The sequence below is a fragment of the Bison bison genome, unplaced genomic scaffold, assembly GCF_000754665.1.
Source record: "Bison bison bison isolate TAMUID 2011002044 unplaced genomic scaffold, Bison_UMD1.0 scf7180017864289, whole genome shotgun sequence".
Classification (NCBI taxonomy): Eukaryota; Metazoa; Chordata; class Mammalia; order Artiodactyla; family Bovidae; genus Bison; species Bison bison.
The window spans coordinates 12280458-12296874 of record NW_011494861.1 but is presented as its reverse complement, the minus strand read 5'-3'; the positions used below and the strand labels follow the sequence as shown (position 1 = coordinate 12296874).

The window sequence follows — 16417 nt, the reverse complement described above, 5'->3', positions numbered from 1 at the left end:
TCTCCAACGGGCATCGTCTTCCTTGAGCTCTAGCTCCCCAGCCCTGACTCACTGGTGTCAACTATTACTAATGCTAGCTTTCCCCTTGGGTGTCACTTCCCTTCCTTTCTCATGCACACACCCTCATAACGCTTGTTGTTGACTTCCAGATTTCCGAGAGCAGCATCGCCTATGAGAAAAACAAAGCAAAGGAGGCCATAGAGAAGGAAAAGAAAAAGGTCCAAGATCTGGAGAACCGTATAATCAAGCAGAAGGAGGTATGCCTCTCTAAGAGGAAAGAGGAGCCAGCGTGACTGAGTGCCGGGCTCCAGGGGCAGGCGGTCTGGTTCAAATCCCACCCCTGCTGCCATCTGGCTATGGGACATTAGACAACAGTTAGCACCTCCGTGCCTTGCTTTGCCCACTTATGAGATACAGATGATCCAATAGATCACCCTCGTGGAGCTGGGAGACTTGATGTCTAACACACACAGAGACAAGTGTGTCCAACACGCACCTGACACGAATGCTGTGTGTGTTGGCTGCTTTTATTATTATTACGAAGTGGAGAGGCAGAGTCTGAACCCAGGACCATCTGCCACCGGGACCCCCTCATCCTCACCGCTCCTCTGTCTGTCCTTAAGCTCGCTGTGGGTTCAGCTGCCTGGAGTCAATGTCCGACCGCCTTGGTGCTGTTTCTCCACCAGAACCTGTCACCTTCGCTATCAGCACCTTCATCATCAAACCACGTTTACGATTCTCACTGGGAGTAGGAGACACGGCTGAAGTTTGTTATCCAGGACCTTGTCTCAGGCATCTCCAAGCTGGAGGACTGAATTCCACCCTCCTGGGTCCCAGCAGTACAAAGGGCACACACACACACACACACACACACACACACAGATACAGGTCAGTGTCTCAAAAGTCACGGCAAGTGATAAACAGACAACCTGACAACAATGAGTTAGATTCAAATACAGGCAAATACAATTTCAAAGGATTGTCAAGACCAGATGGGACCAAACAAGTCTTTATGTCTATTCACATCAGTCTTGGATCATTTTCTTTGATGAACGTTTCCCTAACATTAATACACATAGAATCACTGTGGAGGGGGTGGTAATTTTAAATGCCCAATCCCTGGACTTTAGCCCCAGAGATTCTGATTCACTCTCTATAGAGTGGACTCAGGAATCTGTACTTTTAAAGCAGCCCAAGGGGTGCTGGTGCTCTTGGAACGACCCTGCTCAAGGTGCCAGTAAACCATGTCTGGATTACCTATCCGTAAGGGCTTCCCAGGCAGCATAGTGGCAAAGAATCTGCCTGCAATGCAGCAGACAAAGGTTCAATCCCTGGGTTGGGAAGAGCCCCTGGAAGAGGGCACAGCAACCCATTCCAGTATTCTTGCCTGGAAAATCCCATGGACAGAGGAGACAGGGCTATAGTCCATGGGGTCGCAAAGAGTTGGACACAACTGAGCACATGTGTGCACGCATGCACACCCTAGCACCACTTTAAGAGGGGCCTTGACCAACTGGAGCGTGTCCAGAGGATGAGCTGGGTGAAATGATGTGAGAGTTGTCAGCTCTGGGCTGATGCACATGTTCAGGACTCCTTGTGGACGCTGCCCAAGAGGGAGCCCAGGAGGGGCCATCTCTCCATGCAGCCTTGTTTCCCCAATGATTCACATGCCTCCTCCATAAAATACTTCAGTTAGGGGTAGCAGAAAAGGAGGAATTAGAATTTTAAAGTAGATTATTTGGGGCAGAAAATGGATTAGGAATGAGATTAATGCAAACAAAAAAAAAGTGTGTATCACAAAATCAGTGACTGGGTCACAGTTTTTATTAGCCCAGTGAAAATGAACACCCAGTGGCTGTGTAGCTCACTAGACAAAATGGACCAAGTGCTCCTGGAAATTAGACCATTCTGGGTACTCAACCCAGAGAACATCTGTCCTCAGGATCATGACAGAGGAGACTAATGCAATCAACAGTGTCGCCAACAGCAGCCTTAGAGAAAACAGCAGTAACACCGGAAGGAAGATCTTGTGACAACCCTGCAGGCAGGCTGATGGCATCACATCAGGTGCTGAGAAGTGGGACTCGACCCCAGGGACTCCCCACGCACCAGGATAGACCAAGGAAGTTCAAGGTCTAAGACCCAGTCAGACATAGGAAGGCTTATTTGCATGCCGTTTTACTAGCACACACAGGAGAGCATTTGAAAAACTGATTTCATCTCTACGGGTGAAAACAGGATTTATATGAGAGAAAGAGGAGAGAGGGGGGAAAAATAAATTCAGACCTGCTGGAACCCTGGACTTGAGTAAGCTGCTGAGTAGCTGGCAAGGAGCAAAGATGCCAGGCAGCATGTTCTGACCTGAGGCAACCTCATGGCCCATCAGATAAACCATCTCAGTTCTCTGTGGATTCCTCGGGATGGCTGGAGTGCTTCTGCTGTGTGCTGTGCCTGGCGCTGACCCCCAGGGAGCGCCTCCTCAGGCCAGGTCCGCACACTGTCTGCACTGGGACTTCTCAACAGTAATGACCACATCACGACCCCAAATAAGAACAGACAGAGTTCAGTGGTGGTACGGAGAGAATGAAGCTTCTCCCAGGCGAGGCTCACAGGCATCACATGATGAGAACCATGCTCTGTTTTGTTTCAAAAAAAAAAATCAGTTTCATTTCCTAGTTATAAAAGGAGCACCTGGGATCTCCCCGGCGGTCCAGTGGTTAAGACTCCACGCTTCCAATGCAGGGTGTGTGGGTTCAGTCCCTGGTGGAGGAACTAAGATCCCACATATCATGTGGCCACGCCAAAAAATTAAGAATAAATTTTAAAAAATAAAAGGAGTAACTGCTCTAGAAATTTTTAGAAGTATGGAAAAAATCATTCATGAGTCCACCGAGCAGAGTTACCAGTAATGAAATTATTTTATTTTTTCTTTTGGCCATGCTATGCAGTGTGTGGGATGATAGTTCCCTGACCAGGAATTGAACCCACACTCCCTGTATTGAAAGCACAGATTCCTAACTGCTGGACCAAAGAAGTCCACTAATGACATTTTGATGTGATTCCTTCCAGACCAGCTTTATGATGATCACTATGACAGACATGGACAAACATCGATTTGTTACAAAGTTATTTACACTGTTACACTGTGCATGCTGCGTTTTGACTTAATACATTACAAGTATGTCCACAGATCATTGAACTTTCTTCTGCAACATGCCAGTAAAGGATGACCTGGGTTTGCACTGTGTTGGGTGAACCTTGATTCATTTACCCTTGGGCACGGGGGTGTCTCTCTTTTCAGTGGAGTGAAAAATGCTTGTCTGAGCAGCTCTGTGTCAGGGGCTTTGTGTACGTGTGGGGTTATGTCCTTAGGATACATCTCCAAAAGTGGAATCAGTGGGTCACAGGATATGAACATTTTTAGGCTCGTGAAACAGGTTCCCAAGTGACACTCTCAGAAAGGTCATACCGGTTTTCACTGCCTCCAACAGAGTCTGGGAATGCCTAGCACTGCACCTCGAGAATATGTTTTGTGCTGTGCTGTGCTTAGTCATTCAGTCGTTTCTGACTCTTTTCCACCCTATGGACTGTAGCCTGCCAGGCTCCTCTGTCCACGGAGATTCTCCGGGCAAGAATACTGGAGTAGGTTGCCATGTCCTCCTCTAGGGGATCTGTGCAACTAAGGGATCGAACCCAGGTCTCCCGAATTGCAGGCCGATTCTGTACCATCTGAGCCACTAGGGAAGCCTGAATACATTTCAGGTAGGATTAAATAATGTTCATGAATAGGTTACATACAGTATGATTCCGACTATGTGACACTCCAGAAAAGGCGAAACTAGGGCAATAATAAAAAGATCAGGGATTGGTAAGGGGTGGGAAGATGATGAATAGATGGAGTGCGTAGGGTTTTTAGGACAGGGAAACTATTCTGTGTGATTCCATAATGGTGGATACATGTTATCATACATTTGTCCAAATCCATAGAGTGTATACCACAGAGTTGAACCCTAATGTAAACTATGAGCTTTAGGTGCTAATGATGGGTCATTGTAGGTTCATCAGTTATCACAAATGAGATGATCTGATGAGGGATGTTGATGGTAGGAGAGGCTGTGCCTGTGGCGGGGGTGGGAGTTAAAGGAAAACTTTCTAATTTTTCTGCTCAGTTTTACTGTGAACCTAAAACTGCCCTAAAAAGTCAAGTCAAATAAGTAGATGAAGTCCATCCAGCCCCAGCACAGTGCCTGTCACAAAGCCCACTTTCTGCACTATTTGGGGAGGGACTCAAGAAAGAGAGTAGAATTTTGACAAAGATGAGAAGAATGGGTCCGAGGAGAAGGTAGAAGATGTTGGGGACACGGCGACTGGAGTCTAACCATCCCAGGGTCCCCAGGGGAGGTCATCTCAGGGCCTAAGTCACGGAGTAAGTTGGAGGAATGTCCTGAACACAGATCCTATGACTTGAGGGTGAAGAACTAGGCACATTTATCCTGGAAGACAGATTTAGGGAGAGACATGACAGCCTTCTCAAATATTTAAAGGGCTGTCTCGTACGAGAGAAATAAAACTTGTTCAATGAGCTCCAAGTAACAGAACTGAGCTCAGGGGCCAGAAATCTCAAGGAGATAGATCTCAGCTGAATTTGAGTTCTGCAATAATTGGAACTTTCCAGAGAAAGCATGGACTTTGGACTTTAAAAGGATCAACAGAACAATAACAGAACAGAGGTCCCCTCGTCTCTGAAAACAGGGGAAGGGGGAGGCTGGGGTAAATATTTACACCTGAATTTCTGTTCATTTGATGTTTGCTGTTTGTCTAGGAAATGGATTTAAAAATGCAAAAAGAAGACATTTTAAATAATAAATTAAATGATGCACTGGCCATGCTAGAAAAGGCTCAGAAAACAAAGATGGCTGAAAGTCTGAAAGCAGAGAACCTCACCATGAAATTAAATGAAACATTAGCTGAACTGGAAACTGCCAAGACGAAAATGGTAAGTCAGTGCCTTCCAGGGAAGGCAGAATTCTCCCTTTGACGCAAGATCACGATGCCGTGTGTGGTTTAGACCAGGGGTTCTCAGCCTCCGTACTGTTGATGTTCTGGGTGGGTGACTCTCATGGGGAGTTGGGGGGCTGTCCTGTGCATTTTAGGATGCGCAGCAGCACCCACTGAGCTCCACCCAGAAGATGCCAGTGGCACCCTACCCCAGGTGTGACCACCAGAACTGTCTTCTGACTTTGCCACATCTCCCCGGTAGGGGGGGAGGGGGAGGGGAATCACCCCCTGTTGAGAGGCATTAATTTAGTATGAAAGGTAGACAGAAGCTATAACACCCTCTCTCTAGGGCCTTCTGAGATGATGTAATTCAGGCTATTCCCAGGATGATACAGAGCAGCCCTGGAGTTTAGGGGCCAGTGATGATTCCATAGAATTTAAGATAGCCTTTTTCAATTTTAGCTTGACCTTCAAGGCCCTTCATCATCAGGGCTCAATATTGCAATGACCTGTCATTCATACATTTAACCGGCAGGTCCGTGGACAAGGACATAATAAGGACTGACCTGGCAGAGGGAAGTAGAGAGGGACTGGGCTTGGAGACAGCAGCTCAGGGGTGTGGCATGTGGTGGCCATTCCCAAGGTCCTGAATCACAGGACCTGGACATTCGGGGTAGCAGAGGAGTGGGGAAAAGGAGTTGCTATGGAGGGAGTTACCAGAGAAATGGCAGGACTTGCTAACTGATTGACAGTTAGCTCCTGAGGAGAGGGAGTCCCGAGGAGAGGGAGGAGCCAAGGAGGCAGGCGAGCTTCCAGCCAGGGCACCATGGAGGGGGGCGGTGATGGCACATGGGGTTGCTGGAAAGATAGAGGTTGGGCTGGGGGATGGGGGCAGGTCTCTTGTGGGAGAGGGACTGTCTCCTGGAGAAGATAAAGCATTCAGACTGAACCGAGGGTAAGGGTATCAAAGTTCAAAAGTTGCCCAAACTTTTAGTGACACATTAGATTTGGGGCAGGAAGTGAGACATGAAGCCTAAAGTTGGAAGAGAGCCTCGGTGGAGTGATGGTTGAAGGAGGGGGCGTGTGTGAGCATCTGGGGCAGAAAATGTCTGCATCCGGAGGAGAAGAGAGGCCCATCGTGTTAACAAGGAATGGAGAGCGAGAAGGATGACATCATCCCGAGAGCGGGAGAATGACATCATCCAGGTGGCAGGAGACCTCATCCTGAGAGCAGAGGAAGGGGTGGGGGGAGTGGGAGGGGAGCAAGGATGAGGCACTGAGACTCAGGTGTACGGAGTGGCTGCAAGAGGGGAGGGTAGTCATGGGAAGGGGTGTGACTCACCATCAGGAGGCCACTGGTAACTTTTGTTTTTAAGAAATACAAATTTATTCACTTTTTCTTATAAAGTTGTTCACTCATTAACTCAGCCAGTACTTATTGAGCATCTGGGTCTAGATGCTGTGGCAGGGATCTGGGCTCTGATGCTGTGGGCATATCGGTAAATAAGAAAAGGTAAGTTTCTGTCCTCGTGGAGTTTCCATTCTAGTGGGAGCAAGAAATAAAGACATGAGATGGTTCACATGGTAATAAGTGCCTCGGGGAAAATAAAACAGGATGATGTCTTCTTTAGATAGGCAGTCCAGGAGGACTTCTCAGAGGAGGTGACACTGGAGCTGCAGCCCAGCACAGCTGGGAATTTTTTCACATGGAATCAGCCTTGTGAGGAGCTGGGGGAGGAGTGTATGGGCAGAGGGAACAGCACATGCAAAGGTCCTGGGGCAGGCAGAGCTCAGTGCCAGTGGGTGCAGAGGGGCCGTGTCGTTCCTGTTCTCATCGTCTTACCCAGCTCCCAAGGTCACAGGAACCATGTCTGTTTCCCCAGATCATGATGGAGGAGCGGATGCAGCTGCAACAGCACAGAGTAATGGCCCTCCAAGAGGAGCAGGAATCACAGAAGCACGAATTTGAAAAACAAATCATGGAATACAAGGAACAAATCAAGCAGCACTCCCAGACGATCGTGAGCCTCGAGGAAAGACTCCAGAAAGTGACCGAACACCACAGAAAGATAGAAGGAGAGATCGCCACGCTGAAGGACAATGACCCAGGTCAGTCCAAAGAGACGCCGAGGGAACCTTAGCGTTCAGGGTGGGTCCTGATGACCGTGTGGGTCCCTCCAGGCTGATGGACAAGAAGAAGTCTGCGTCTCATTTTAAAAGCCCCTCTATTTCTGGAGGCCCTGTCCTTGTTGCACTGCAAGGTTAGGTGCCCTCCAGGCCCAGGTTCAGCAGAAGTAACACGATGAACAGAGACAGGCTTTGTGCCGAGCCAGTCAGCCAGGGAGCAGCACAGGCTGCTGGGGCTGTGAGTGGTGTCAGAACACACGATGGGAATCGTCCTTTCCCCATGGAAGCATCCCGGGCAGGGCCCTTTCAAAGGCATCTCTCTGCCATCAGCAATTTGCGGCTCTGTCTAATGCTTTTTCACAACCAGCTGGGGTTTATCTCTTTTTTAAAAAAAAAAAAAAGCCTGAAGAAAGAACTCAGAGTTGTGAGCATTTATTTGCCCTGAATGACCACGGGTGACAGATAAAAGTAAAGACAGTGAGCTCTTGGAGAAGAGTTCTGGCAGTAGGGGCCTCGGCCTAGGGTTTCTCATCCTGAGCGTTGATATTGCCACGTGGGCTAAATCAGCTTCCCCGGTGGCTCAGCAGTAAGGAATCTGCCTGCCAGTACAGGAGATGTGGGTTCAGTGCCTGAATCGGGAAGATCCCCTGCAGAAGGACCTGGCAACCCACTCCAGTATTCTTACCTGGGAAATCCCATGGACAGAGGAGCCTGGAGGGCTACAGTCCATGGGGTCGCAAAGAGCGGGACACAACTGAGTAACTGAGCAGGCACATGGAATGCAGCGCTCTTTTTTGGGACTTTCCTATGCACTTAGGGTGTTGAGCAGTGTCCCTGGCCTCTACCCACTGCATGCCCGCCCCCCACTCCAGTGTGACAGCCAAAAATGTCTCCAGACATGGCTAAACGTCCCCTTAGGGGTAAACTCACTCCTGGTTGAGAACCGTGGTCCTAGTCTCAAGCCAGCTGGACAGGCTGTCAGGACTCACCTCATGGATACATTCATTCAGCACGCTTAGCTGAGCAGCTCTTGTGTCCTGAGCTCATTCTAGACACTCGGAGTTCAGCTGTGGACCACCAGGCGGCATCCCTACAGTTTGCCAGGTCACTGCCCTGACACGGGACGCGGCATGAACAGGGCACCACGGCAAGAGCAGGCTGGGACTCGGTTCCTAGCCCAGGCCCAGCGCAGAGGGAGGGTGTTCCAGCTCAGGGCACCACGGCAAGAGCAGGCTGGGACTCGGTCCCCAGCCCAGGCCCAGCGCAGAGGGAGGGTGTTCCAGCTCAGGGCACCACGGCAAGAGCAGGCTGGGACTCGGTCCCCAGCCCAGGCCCAGCGCAGAGGGAGGGTGTTCCAGCTCAGGGCACCACGGCAAGAGCAGGCTGGGACTCGGTCCCCAGCCCAGGCCCAGCGCAGAGGGAGGGTGTTCCAGCTCAGGGCACCACGGCAAGAGCAGGCTGGGACTCGGTCCCCAGCCCAGGCCCAGCGCAGAGGGAGGGTGTTCCAGCTCAGGGCACCACGGCAAGAGCAGGCTGGGACTCGGTCCCCAGCCCAGGCCCAGCGCAGAGGGAGGGTGTTCCAGCTCAGGGCACCACGGCAAGAGCAGGCTGGGACTCGGTCCCCAGCCCAGGCCCAGCGCAGAGGGAGGGTGTTCCAGCTGGGACACTTCTTTTGTCACCCCAGACTTAGATCCATGCCTGCAGTCAAGCAGATGTTCCATAAGCATCTGTTGAACAAATAAACGAGCGAGTGAACTGAGGATGGGGGCAGAGGCGGAAACTGGAAGGCAGTGGGCTGAGGAGTAACTGGGGGGTGAGCACAGGACGAGACTCTTATCTGAGTGGAGAGCAGGAAATGGGGCAGGAGGTGTGACCCAGGGAGGGGTTAAGGCTCTACCTCTCACCCCTTAACAGAGTGGTTACCAGCAGGTCCCAGCAATGCTGTGCTCACTTCCGCAGCTGTCAGTGGTATCAGTGGGTGTTAATCGCTTCAGTTGTGTCTGACTGTTTATGACTCTATGGCTTGTAGCCCACCAGGCTCCTCTGTCCATGGGATTTCCCAGGCAAGCACACTGGAGTGGGTTGCCATTTCCTCCTCCAGGGGATCTTCCCGACCCAGGGATCAAACCCATGTCTCCTGCATTGGCAGGCGGATTCTTTACCACTGAGCTACCTGGGAAGCACCACCACCTCAGAGAGTAGCTGGAAAGATGTCACAAGCTCATGCATGGGGGAAGGGCAGCCTGTGACACAGAACACATGGTGTTTCACATTAGGTGGAGAGGGCTGGGGGTGGAGGGAAGGATTGTCAGTTGAGGTTTGCTCTGTTGATAAGCAAAGGGGAAGGAAAATATCTCTTGCCTGAGGACTGTGATGACGCTCACGTGTCCCTCTGATTCAGCCCAGGAGGGGGACGCACAGCCGGACCCTGCAGCAGCACCTCTAGGGGAGAGCAGCTCCAAAGATGCAATGTGCGACCACCTGATGTGAGTACTGGATGGGACTCCTGCTTCTGGTCACATTGTCAGAATCTGACAAGAGTTGAGTCTGTGCAGTCCTTGCTGCTGGTTGAGTTTCTCAGTCCCTTTAGTAAGTCACACTGGTGTCATGGAAAGATCTGGGTAGATCTAAGTTCAAATCCTAAACTCAACACTCTCCAGGTATGTAGCCCCGGGCAGGTCATGTCCCCTCCTGTGCCTCAGCACCCCCGGCTTGTGAGATAAGGAAGCACATGAATGCCAGCTAATGTTACTACTTAGCTATTTTCCCCAAAGACCTACCTGAGGCAAGCCCATTTTGGGGTTTCAAAACAGTGGAAGCCGTTTGGTGGAGTGGGGGCCCAGAGAGGGTTAAAAGTTAAGAGGTTAGACTAAATGACCTTGAAGACCCCTCCCAACCCAAAGGTCCATATCTGGAGCCTCAAAGAAGTGAAGTGATATTACTCAGTTGTGTCCGACTCTGTGTGACCCCACGGACTGCAACCCACCAGGCTCCTCTGTCCATAGAATTCTCCAAGCAATACTGGAGTGGGTAGCCATTCCCTTCTCCAGATCTTCCCAACCCTCAAAGAGCTGACAATTTCCAGAGAAACAAAACCCATGGATGGGAAAGATCCTGAAAGACACTGCCAAGCATCATACAAAGCAGAAGGTGGTAACATGATGCAGAGAAAGGATTCAGAAAGTTTCTCAAAGAAGGCAAGCCATCAGCCTGAGCCCTGCCCCATATACCAATTACCAAAGTCTCATGTCACACAGGTTTTACCCCAAGAAGGCAATGACAGACAGACTCTCAATCTCCATGTTCTGAAAAGTTTGTCTCCTCCTGTAAAGTTCATGTCTCCTCCTAAACTCTGTAAAGAAAACAGTAGCCATGACCTGGAAAAGAATCAGCATCAAGTTGTTCTCTGGTTCACTTCCTTAATGATGGACACACTCGACACAAAGTCTCATCCTCAAGTTGGAAAAGTCACAGCCAAGGAGATTAGATAGACAGACAGACATGTATGTGTGTGTGTGTGATCCATTCCAGTGATCACCAATCTTTTTTTTTTTCAATTTTCACATGCAGCCTGCAAGTATTTTGCTTTATTCCATAATAAACACAGACACCACCTTCAAAGGTCTATATAAGAGGAGGCTGTAGTTCAAAAGACTGTGAATACAAATGAAGTGACACTAATACCTGCCCAGAGACTCAATCATGTCCGACTCTTTGTGACCCCGTGAACTATAGTCCATGGAATTCTCCAGGCCAGAATACCGGAGTGGGTAGCCATTCCCTTCTCCAGGGGATTTTCCCAACCCAGGGATCAAACCCAGGTCTCCCACATTGCAGGTGGATTCATTACCAGCTGAACCACAAGGGAAGCCCAAGAATACTGGAGTGCATAGCCTATCCCTTCTCCAGCAGATCTTCCCAACCCAGGAATCGAACCTGGGTCTCCTGCATTGCAGGCAGATCCAACCAGTCCATCCTAAAGGAAATCAGTCCTGAATATTCATTGGAAGGACTGATGCTGAAGCTGAAGCTCCAATACTTTGGCCACCAGATGTGAATAACTGACTCATTAGAAAACACCTTGTGCTGGGAAAGATTGAAGGCAGGAGGAGAAAGGGCTGACAGAGGATGAGATGGTTGGATGGCATCACCAATTCGATGGACATGAGTTTGAGTAAACTCCGGGAGTTGGTGACGGACAGGGAAGCCTGGCGTGCTGCAGTCCATGGGGTCGCAAAGAGTCAGACATGACTGAGCAACTGAACTGAACTTAACTGAGAGACTCAATCTCTAAACCCCCTTTGCAGTGTTTCCTCTTGCCCCAGCACACACATGCACATACACACACATGCACACACACACCACACACACACACACAATATGCTTCTCTCAGGGCTGGGGTGTCTCATACATGCTCATAAGGCCCTCAAGGTCCCTCTCCCACCATCACCTTGGGCCCCTCCCATGAAACATCACCTCCCAGTCAGCCACCCTGATCATTTTGATCCCAAAGACACACTCTCTGGGGTGTGGGACCAAGGACCTGCCCTCATCCACCTCTCTGTGTCCCCCGCTTAGTTCTCTGGGCCCCCGGAGCCCCTACATCCCCAAAGGGTCACTTGAAGACCACCCACTCATGTGGTCCCTCTTCTCTCCATCAGGAATTAAAAGAAGCTGGTGAAAGCACAGAAGCCATACTGTCCTCTTCTCTTTCTTTTTCCTCATCCTCGAAGAATCCCTGAACCCACACACACAAAAATAGCCTCCCCTCTTCTTTGCGCCAAAGATCGAAAGTCCATGAGAGCATTGGTTCCTGCTGACAGACGGTTGAGCAGGAAGAGGTGTCCTTTTGATACTAGTTGTATTTCAGCCTCAGAGCAAACCCAGCCAGGATCCTTTGTTCTGTCTCCAAGTGTTTCTTTATAACGAAGGCGCATCAAAACGGATTCTTGTTTTGAGAACTTTTCAAGAGTGTGCTTATCACCCTTGCTGGGGGTGGCATCATCCCCAAATTGGACCATCACTGATGGAGGATCACATTGCCTTTGTACTTTTCCCCTTCCAGGCACTGGAGCATCACCACAGAGATGGAGCTGAACTGACTTGGTCTGTTTTTTTATGTGTGTGAATTTCAGAGAGGATTTATTGACTGCTCAGAAGGAGATCCTGTCTCAGCAGGAGATCATCATGAGGTTAAGGAAGAACCTGACTGAAGCTCATAACCGAATGTCAGACCTGAGAGGTTTGTACAATTGCCTGTGTTTCTCAATTTCCCAACCCACTTTGAGAAAGGAAAGAAATGGGTCTTTGGGGTTGCAAGGCCAGGCATTTAAACCCTGCCTCGACCTGCTGTCCTGGGCCATCACAGCACTTGTAACTCAGGATCAGCAAAAGCTGCGGGTACTGAACTGATTCCATTTGATATGGGATCACAGGGAGCATTCTCACATGGCTCCACACCTCTGAGTAGAAATGCAGCTTTCTGTTTCGGGGAGAATCTCTGTTGACCACAGAGGATTTGTCTGTAGGAGCAAAGGCTTGGAGGTCATCCATGGGCCCCCTCACTTGGCAGGCCAGCCAGCACAAGTCCTAGCGCCCACCAGCTTATGGACCTAGAGTAAGTGTACCCTAGGTCTCTCCTGCCTCTGATGCAAAAACACTCACCACACATCTGCCTGTTGGGCCTCCTCCTGTCCCTCACATCGACATCAGGACCCACCTAGAGTAGGGGCAAGATAGCTCTGAGGTCTGTTCTCTTCCGGATGGGCACAAGTCTGGCTGAATATTCCTACTTGGCTCCTCTTCTCCACAGACTTATTTCTGCCTCCCTTCTTCTTGCTTGTTAGAGCTGCCTCTTCTTTCCCATCCCTAACTTCCATTTAGCCAAAGGGCAGGAGTCGGGAGGTATAATTAGGTTTAGGAGGGGGTGGAGGGAGGGTGAAGACTATTCCTTTTATCTGGTCCATCTCAAGCCCTGCGTATCCCAGACCTTCAGTTGTGTTTACTCCCTGTGTCTGGACCAATTGATGTCCCCAGGACTTTTATAGCAGGATTTTTCAAAGAGGGATTTCCCCCTTCCAAGATATGAGAGCTTGCGGCAGAAAGGCTAGAATCGGGAGGCATTGGACCCAGTTCTGGATCTGCCATTTATTAGATGGGTGACTTTAGACAAGTCCCTTGACCTCTGTGAATCTCGGTTTCTGCACCTGTGATGTGGGGTTGTTACTAGGAATTGCCTTGTAGGGTTGCTATGAAGATCCAAGACAACGTAGGGGTCTTAGTTTGGATTTTCCCAGAAGCAGACCCCGAGACCAGAATTCCACTGCAGGTGGTTTATTTGAGAGATGATCCAAGGGAAAACAGCAATGGAAGGGAAGTGAGACAGGGAAGGGAAGAAAGCAGATAAAGAATTGCCATGCTGTCTGTCATCAGGCACAGTGGGGGACAGAGCTTAATTCTGCCAGGGAGGGGGTTATGCTGGGGAGCAATGTGGTCACAGCCCTCTGAGTGCCACCTTGACGGGGAGGGGGCTGGGCTGTGTGCTCCAGCCTGTCTCCACTGGGCCTCAGTTGGAGGCTGTTGCCTCTGGCAGACACGTGAGCAGAGCTGTCTCCAGAGGGCTCAGAAGCCTCAGGCAAACAGATGCAGAAGCAGGCTGCTGAAGGTGCCCTAAAATGCCACAGGCACACAGGCCCTGACAGCTGGGGCCAGGCGGGCGCCACACAGGCTGCCTCGTGGCGCCGGCGCTCATCGAAAGGTGATGCTGGTGGGCGGTTTCGTTGGTTTTTTCTTTTTTTTGCAAGAAGACTTCCTGGCCGTTACTGAAGCCCCCTGAGAATTCCTGGAGGGTGAACCGCCTCATGGTTCTTGGAGGCCTGGCAGATCTGCTATGGCCCTCCAGGAAACCCAAGGCAGGAGACCCCACTGCCAACAGCTTGCATGTATCCCCCAGGGGAACTGAACGAGAAGCAGAAGATAGAACTGGAGCGGAACGTGGCACTGGTCCAGCAACAAAGCAGTGAGCTAAGCGTGCTCAAGGACAAGATGGTGCAGATGACCAGCCTGGTGGAGAAGAAGGACAAGGAGCTGGAGGTCCTCAAGCAGGCTCTCAGGTGGGTGGGAAGGCCTGCACAGCAGGTGTGGGGAGCCCAGGCATACCCAAGTACCCAGGGAGCCTGACATAGAGAGAGGAAGGGCTCAGTCAATGATGGTTAAAGAGTTGAATGAATGAGTAGATGAATGAGTGAATGACATATGTTTCATTGCTTCACAACCTCATCATTTAGAACTTTGCTCAGTTCTGAGCCTTCAGAGATTCCTGCCCAATATTTCAGATAAGTCTCAGTTTAAATGCGGCTTCCTCCAGGAAATCCTCTTTTACTCACCCTCACCAAACATAGCCAAGGGCTCCTGCTCTGCCCAGGATCCCTCAGTCCCTGCATGTCACCTGATCTAACACTTCTCACACAGCCAGGCTGCTCCCACCTGTTGAATTGTCTGCCTTCCCCATGAGGACCCCTTGTAGACCTTGCCTGCTACTGACTCCCCACCATTCACACAACGCCTGGCATGTAAAGGAACTTGATAAATGCTGACTGAACAAAAGTGTAAACTGGATGTCAGCTTAAACTAAATATATTGTTGTTCTGCGAGTTTGTCTATGAAACATATGTGAGTTTGCATTTTCATCCATAGTTTATCCATATTTTGATATAAGATTAATGTTTTCTCCAAGAAAGTTTTAATAAAATTGATGTCTCATGTGTAACCCGTAGCTTCATTTGCTTCATGGTTCATGGCCAAAGTGGATTCACACTGTGGTTAAAAGTACAGGCTCCAGGCCCAGGCTGCCTGGATTCAAAGCCAGGTGCCTTCACCTATAAGCTCCATGACCACAGGGAAATTGCCGTGTCTCTTTCCTGGTGTAAAATGGGGCAAGGAGAGTCCCTAGCTCATGGGACTATTATGAGAAATAGAAGGGTTGACAGATACCAGGTGTTAGAAATAGCAGACAGGCACTAAGTGAAGTTGCTCAGTCGTGTCCGACTCTTTGCAACCCCATGGACTGTAGCCCACCAGGCTCCTCCGTCCATGGAATTCTCCAGGCAAGAATACTGGAGTGGGTTACCATTTCCTTCTCCAGGGGGTCTTCCCGACCCAGGGATCAAACCCGGGTCTCCTGCATTGTAGGCAGACGCTTTACCATCTGAGCTACCAGGGAAGCCCAGACAGGCACTAAATGCCCCCATAAATGCCACAGCAGGTATCCTGCAGACCCAGTGCAGGAGGCAAGAATGGAGAGGTGCCTGCCTCCCTGGTCACTAACCAACAAGCTCAATTATCTGGAAACCCTCAGGCAGGAGCTTGAAGGCTCCAAGACTTCGGCTCCCTGTAAACATGGAGTCCCTTTCCCACTTCTGCTTGTGAGTACAAAGGTAATTTGTGGTTCCCAAACCTTGTGCGGCCAGCCACCCTCCTGCTCAGTGACTCATCTTCTCTGCCCCCAGGGCCTCCCAAGAGAAACAAAAACTCCAGCTGCACAAGGAGAAGGAACAGAAGCCCAGAAACACAACCAAGATGTGTGACATTTCAGTGCAGATAGAACCAGTCCACACTGATATTTTCTTGAGCAGCCAAGAGGTGAGTACCTGCCCCATCCCCGGGGGCATCTAGAAAGATAAGCTAAGAAAGAGCCTGATGGAGGCTTTCTTTGCTTTTGAAAACATCTTCATTCTAAGTTCCAAAAGCATGACTTGCTTATGTGAAATGTATAAAGTTATCATCAGCTGGGCACAGGTACCATCAGCCCTCTTCCTCACAGAAACCACCACACGCTCATACAGTCAGCGGTTGAAATTCAGGCTTGGAACCCATCTGCCTGTGTTCCGATCCTGCTCCTCCACTCAGAAACCCTGCAACCTGGTACCAATTCCCTCGTCTGGAAAGTGGGCATAATGCCAGCCACCCCATCATGGGATTCTTGAGAAACAAATTTAACTTACACACACAAACATGTACAAGCTTACATATACATATATTTATTTGATAGACTTTTTTTTCAAAATATAGTCTCAAACCATATTTATTCTGCAACATTTCTTTTTTCCCACATAATACTATTTCATGGGCATATTTTCAAGTAAATGTACGTGAAGATCTTCCTCATGCTTTTGTTTGTCCCAAGTTTGAAATTGTATTTTTGAGGCAAACATACCAAATGATTTGGAAATTTTCATCCCCAAGGCCCAGCGTGTGGGCTGGTTCGACAGTGGTGGGCACATGGGGCGGCACC

General features: G+C 49.8%; 1 protein-coding gene across 1 annotated transcript in view; it reads left to right on the top strand.

The window, feature by feature from the left end:
- Window positions 1-16417, top strand: part of FHAD1 (forkhead-associated (FHA) phosphopeptide binding domain 1) — a 165177-nt gene that overhangs the window by 127189 nt on the left and 21571 nt on the right. The window contains exons 19-25 of the mRNA XM_010850050.1: window positions 150-257; window positions 4823-4996; window positions 6882-7107; window positions 9527-9611; window positions 12261-12367; window positions 14078-14237; window positions 15633-15765. Of these exons, the coding sequence (XP_010848352.1) occupies window positions 150-257; window positions 4823-4996; window positions 6882-7107; window positions 9527-9611; window positions 12261-12367; window positions 14078-14237; window positions 15633-15765 (993 nt within the window). The remainder of the gene's footprint in view (window positions 1-149; window positions 258-4822; window positions 4997-6881; window positions 7108-9526; window positions 9612-12260; window positions 12368-14077; window positions 14238-15632; window positions 15766-16417) is intronic.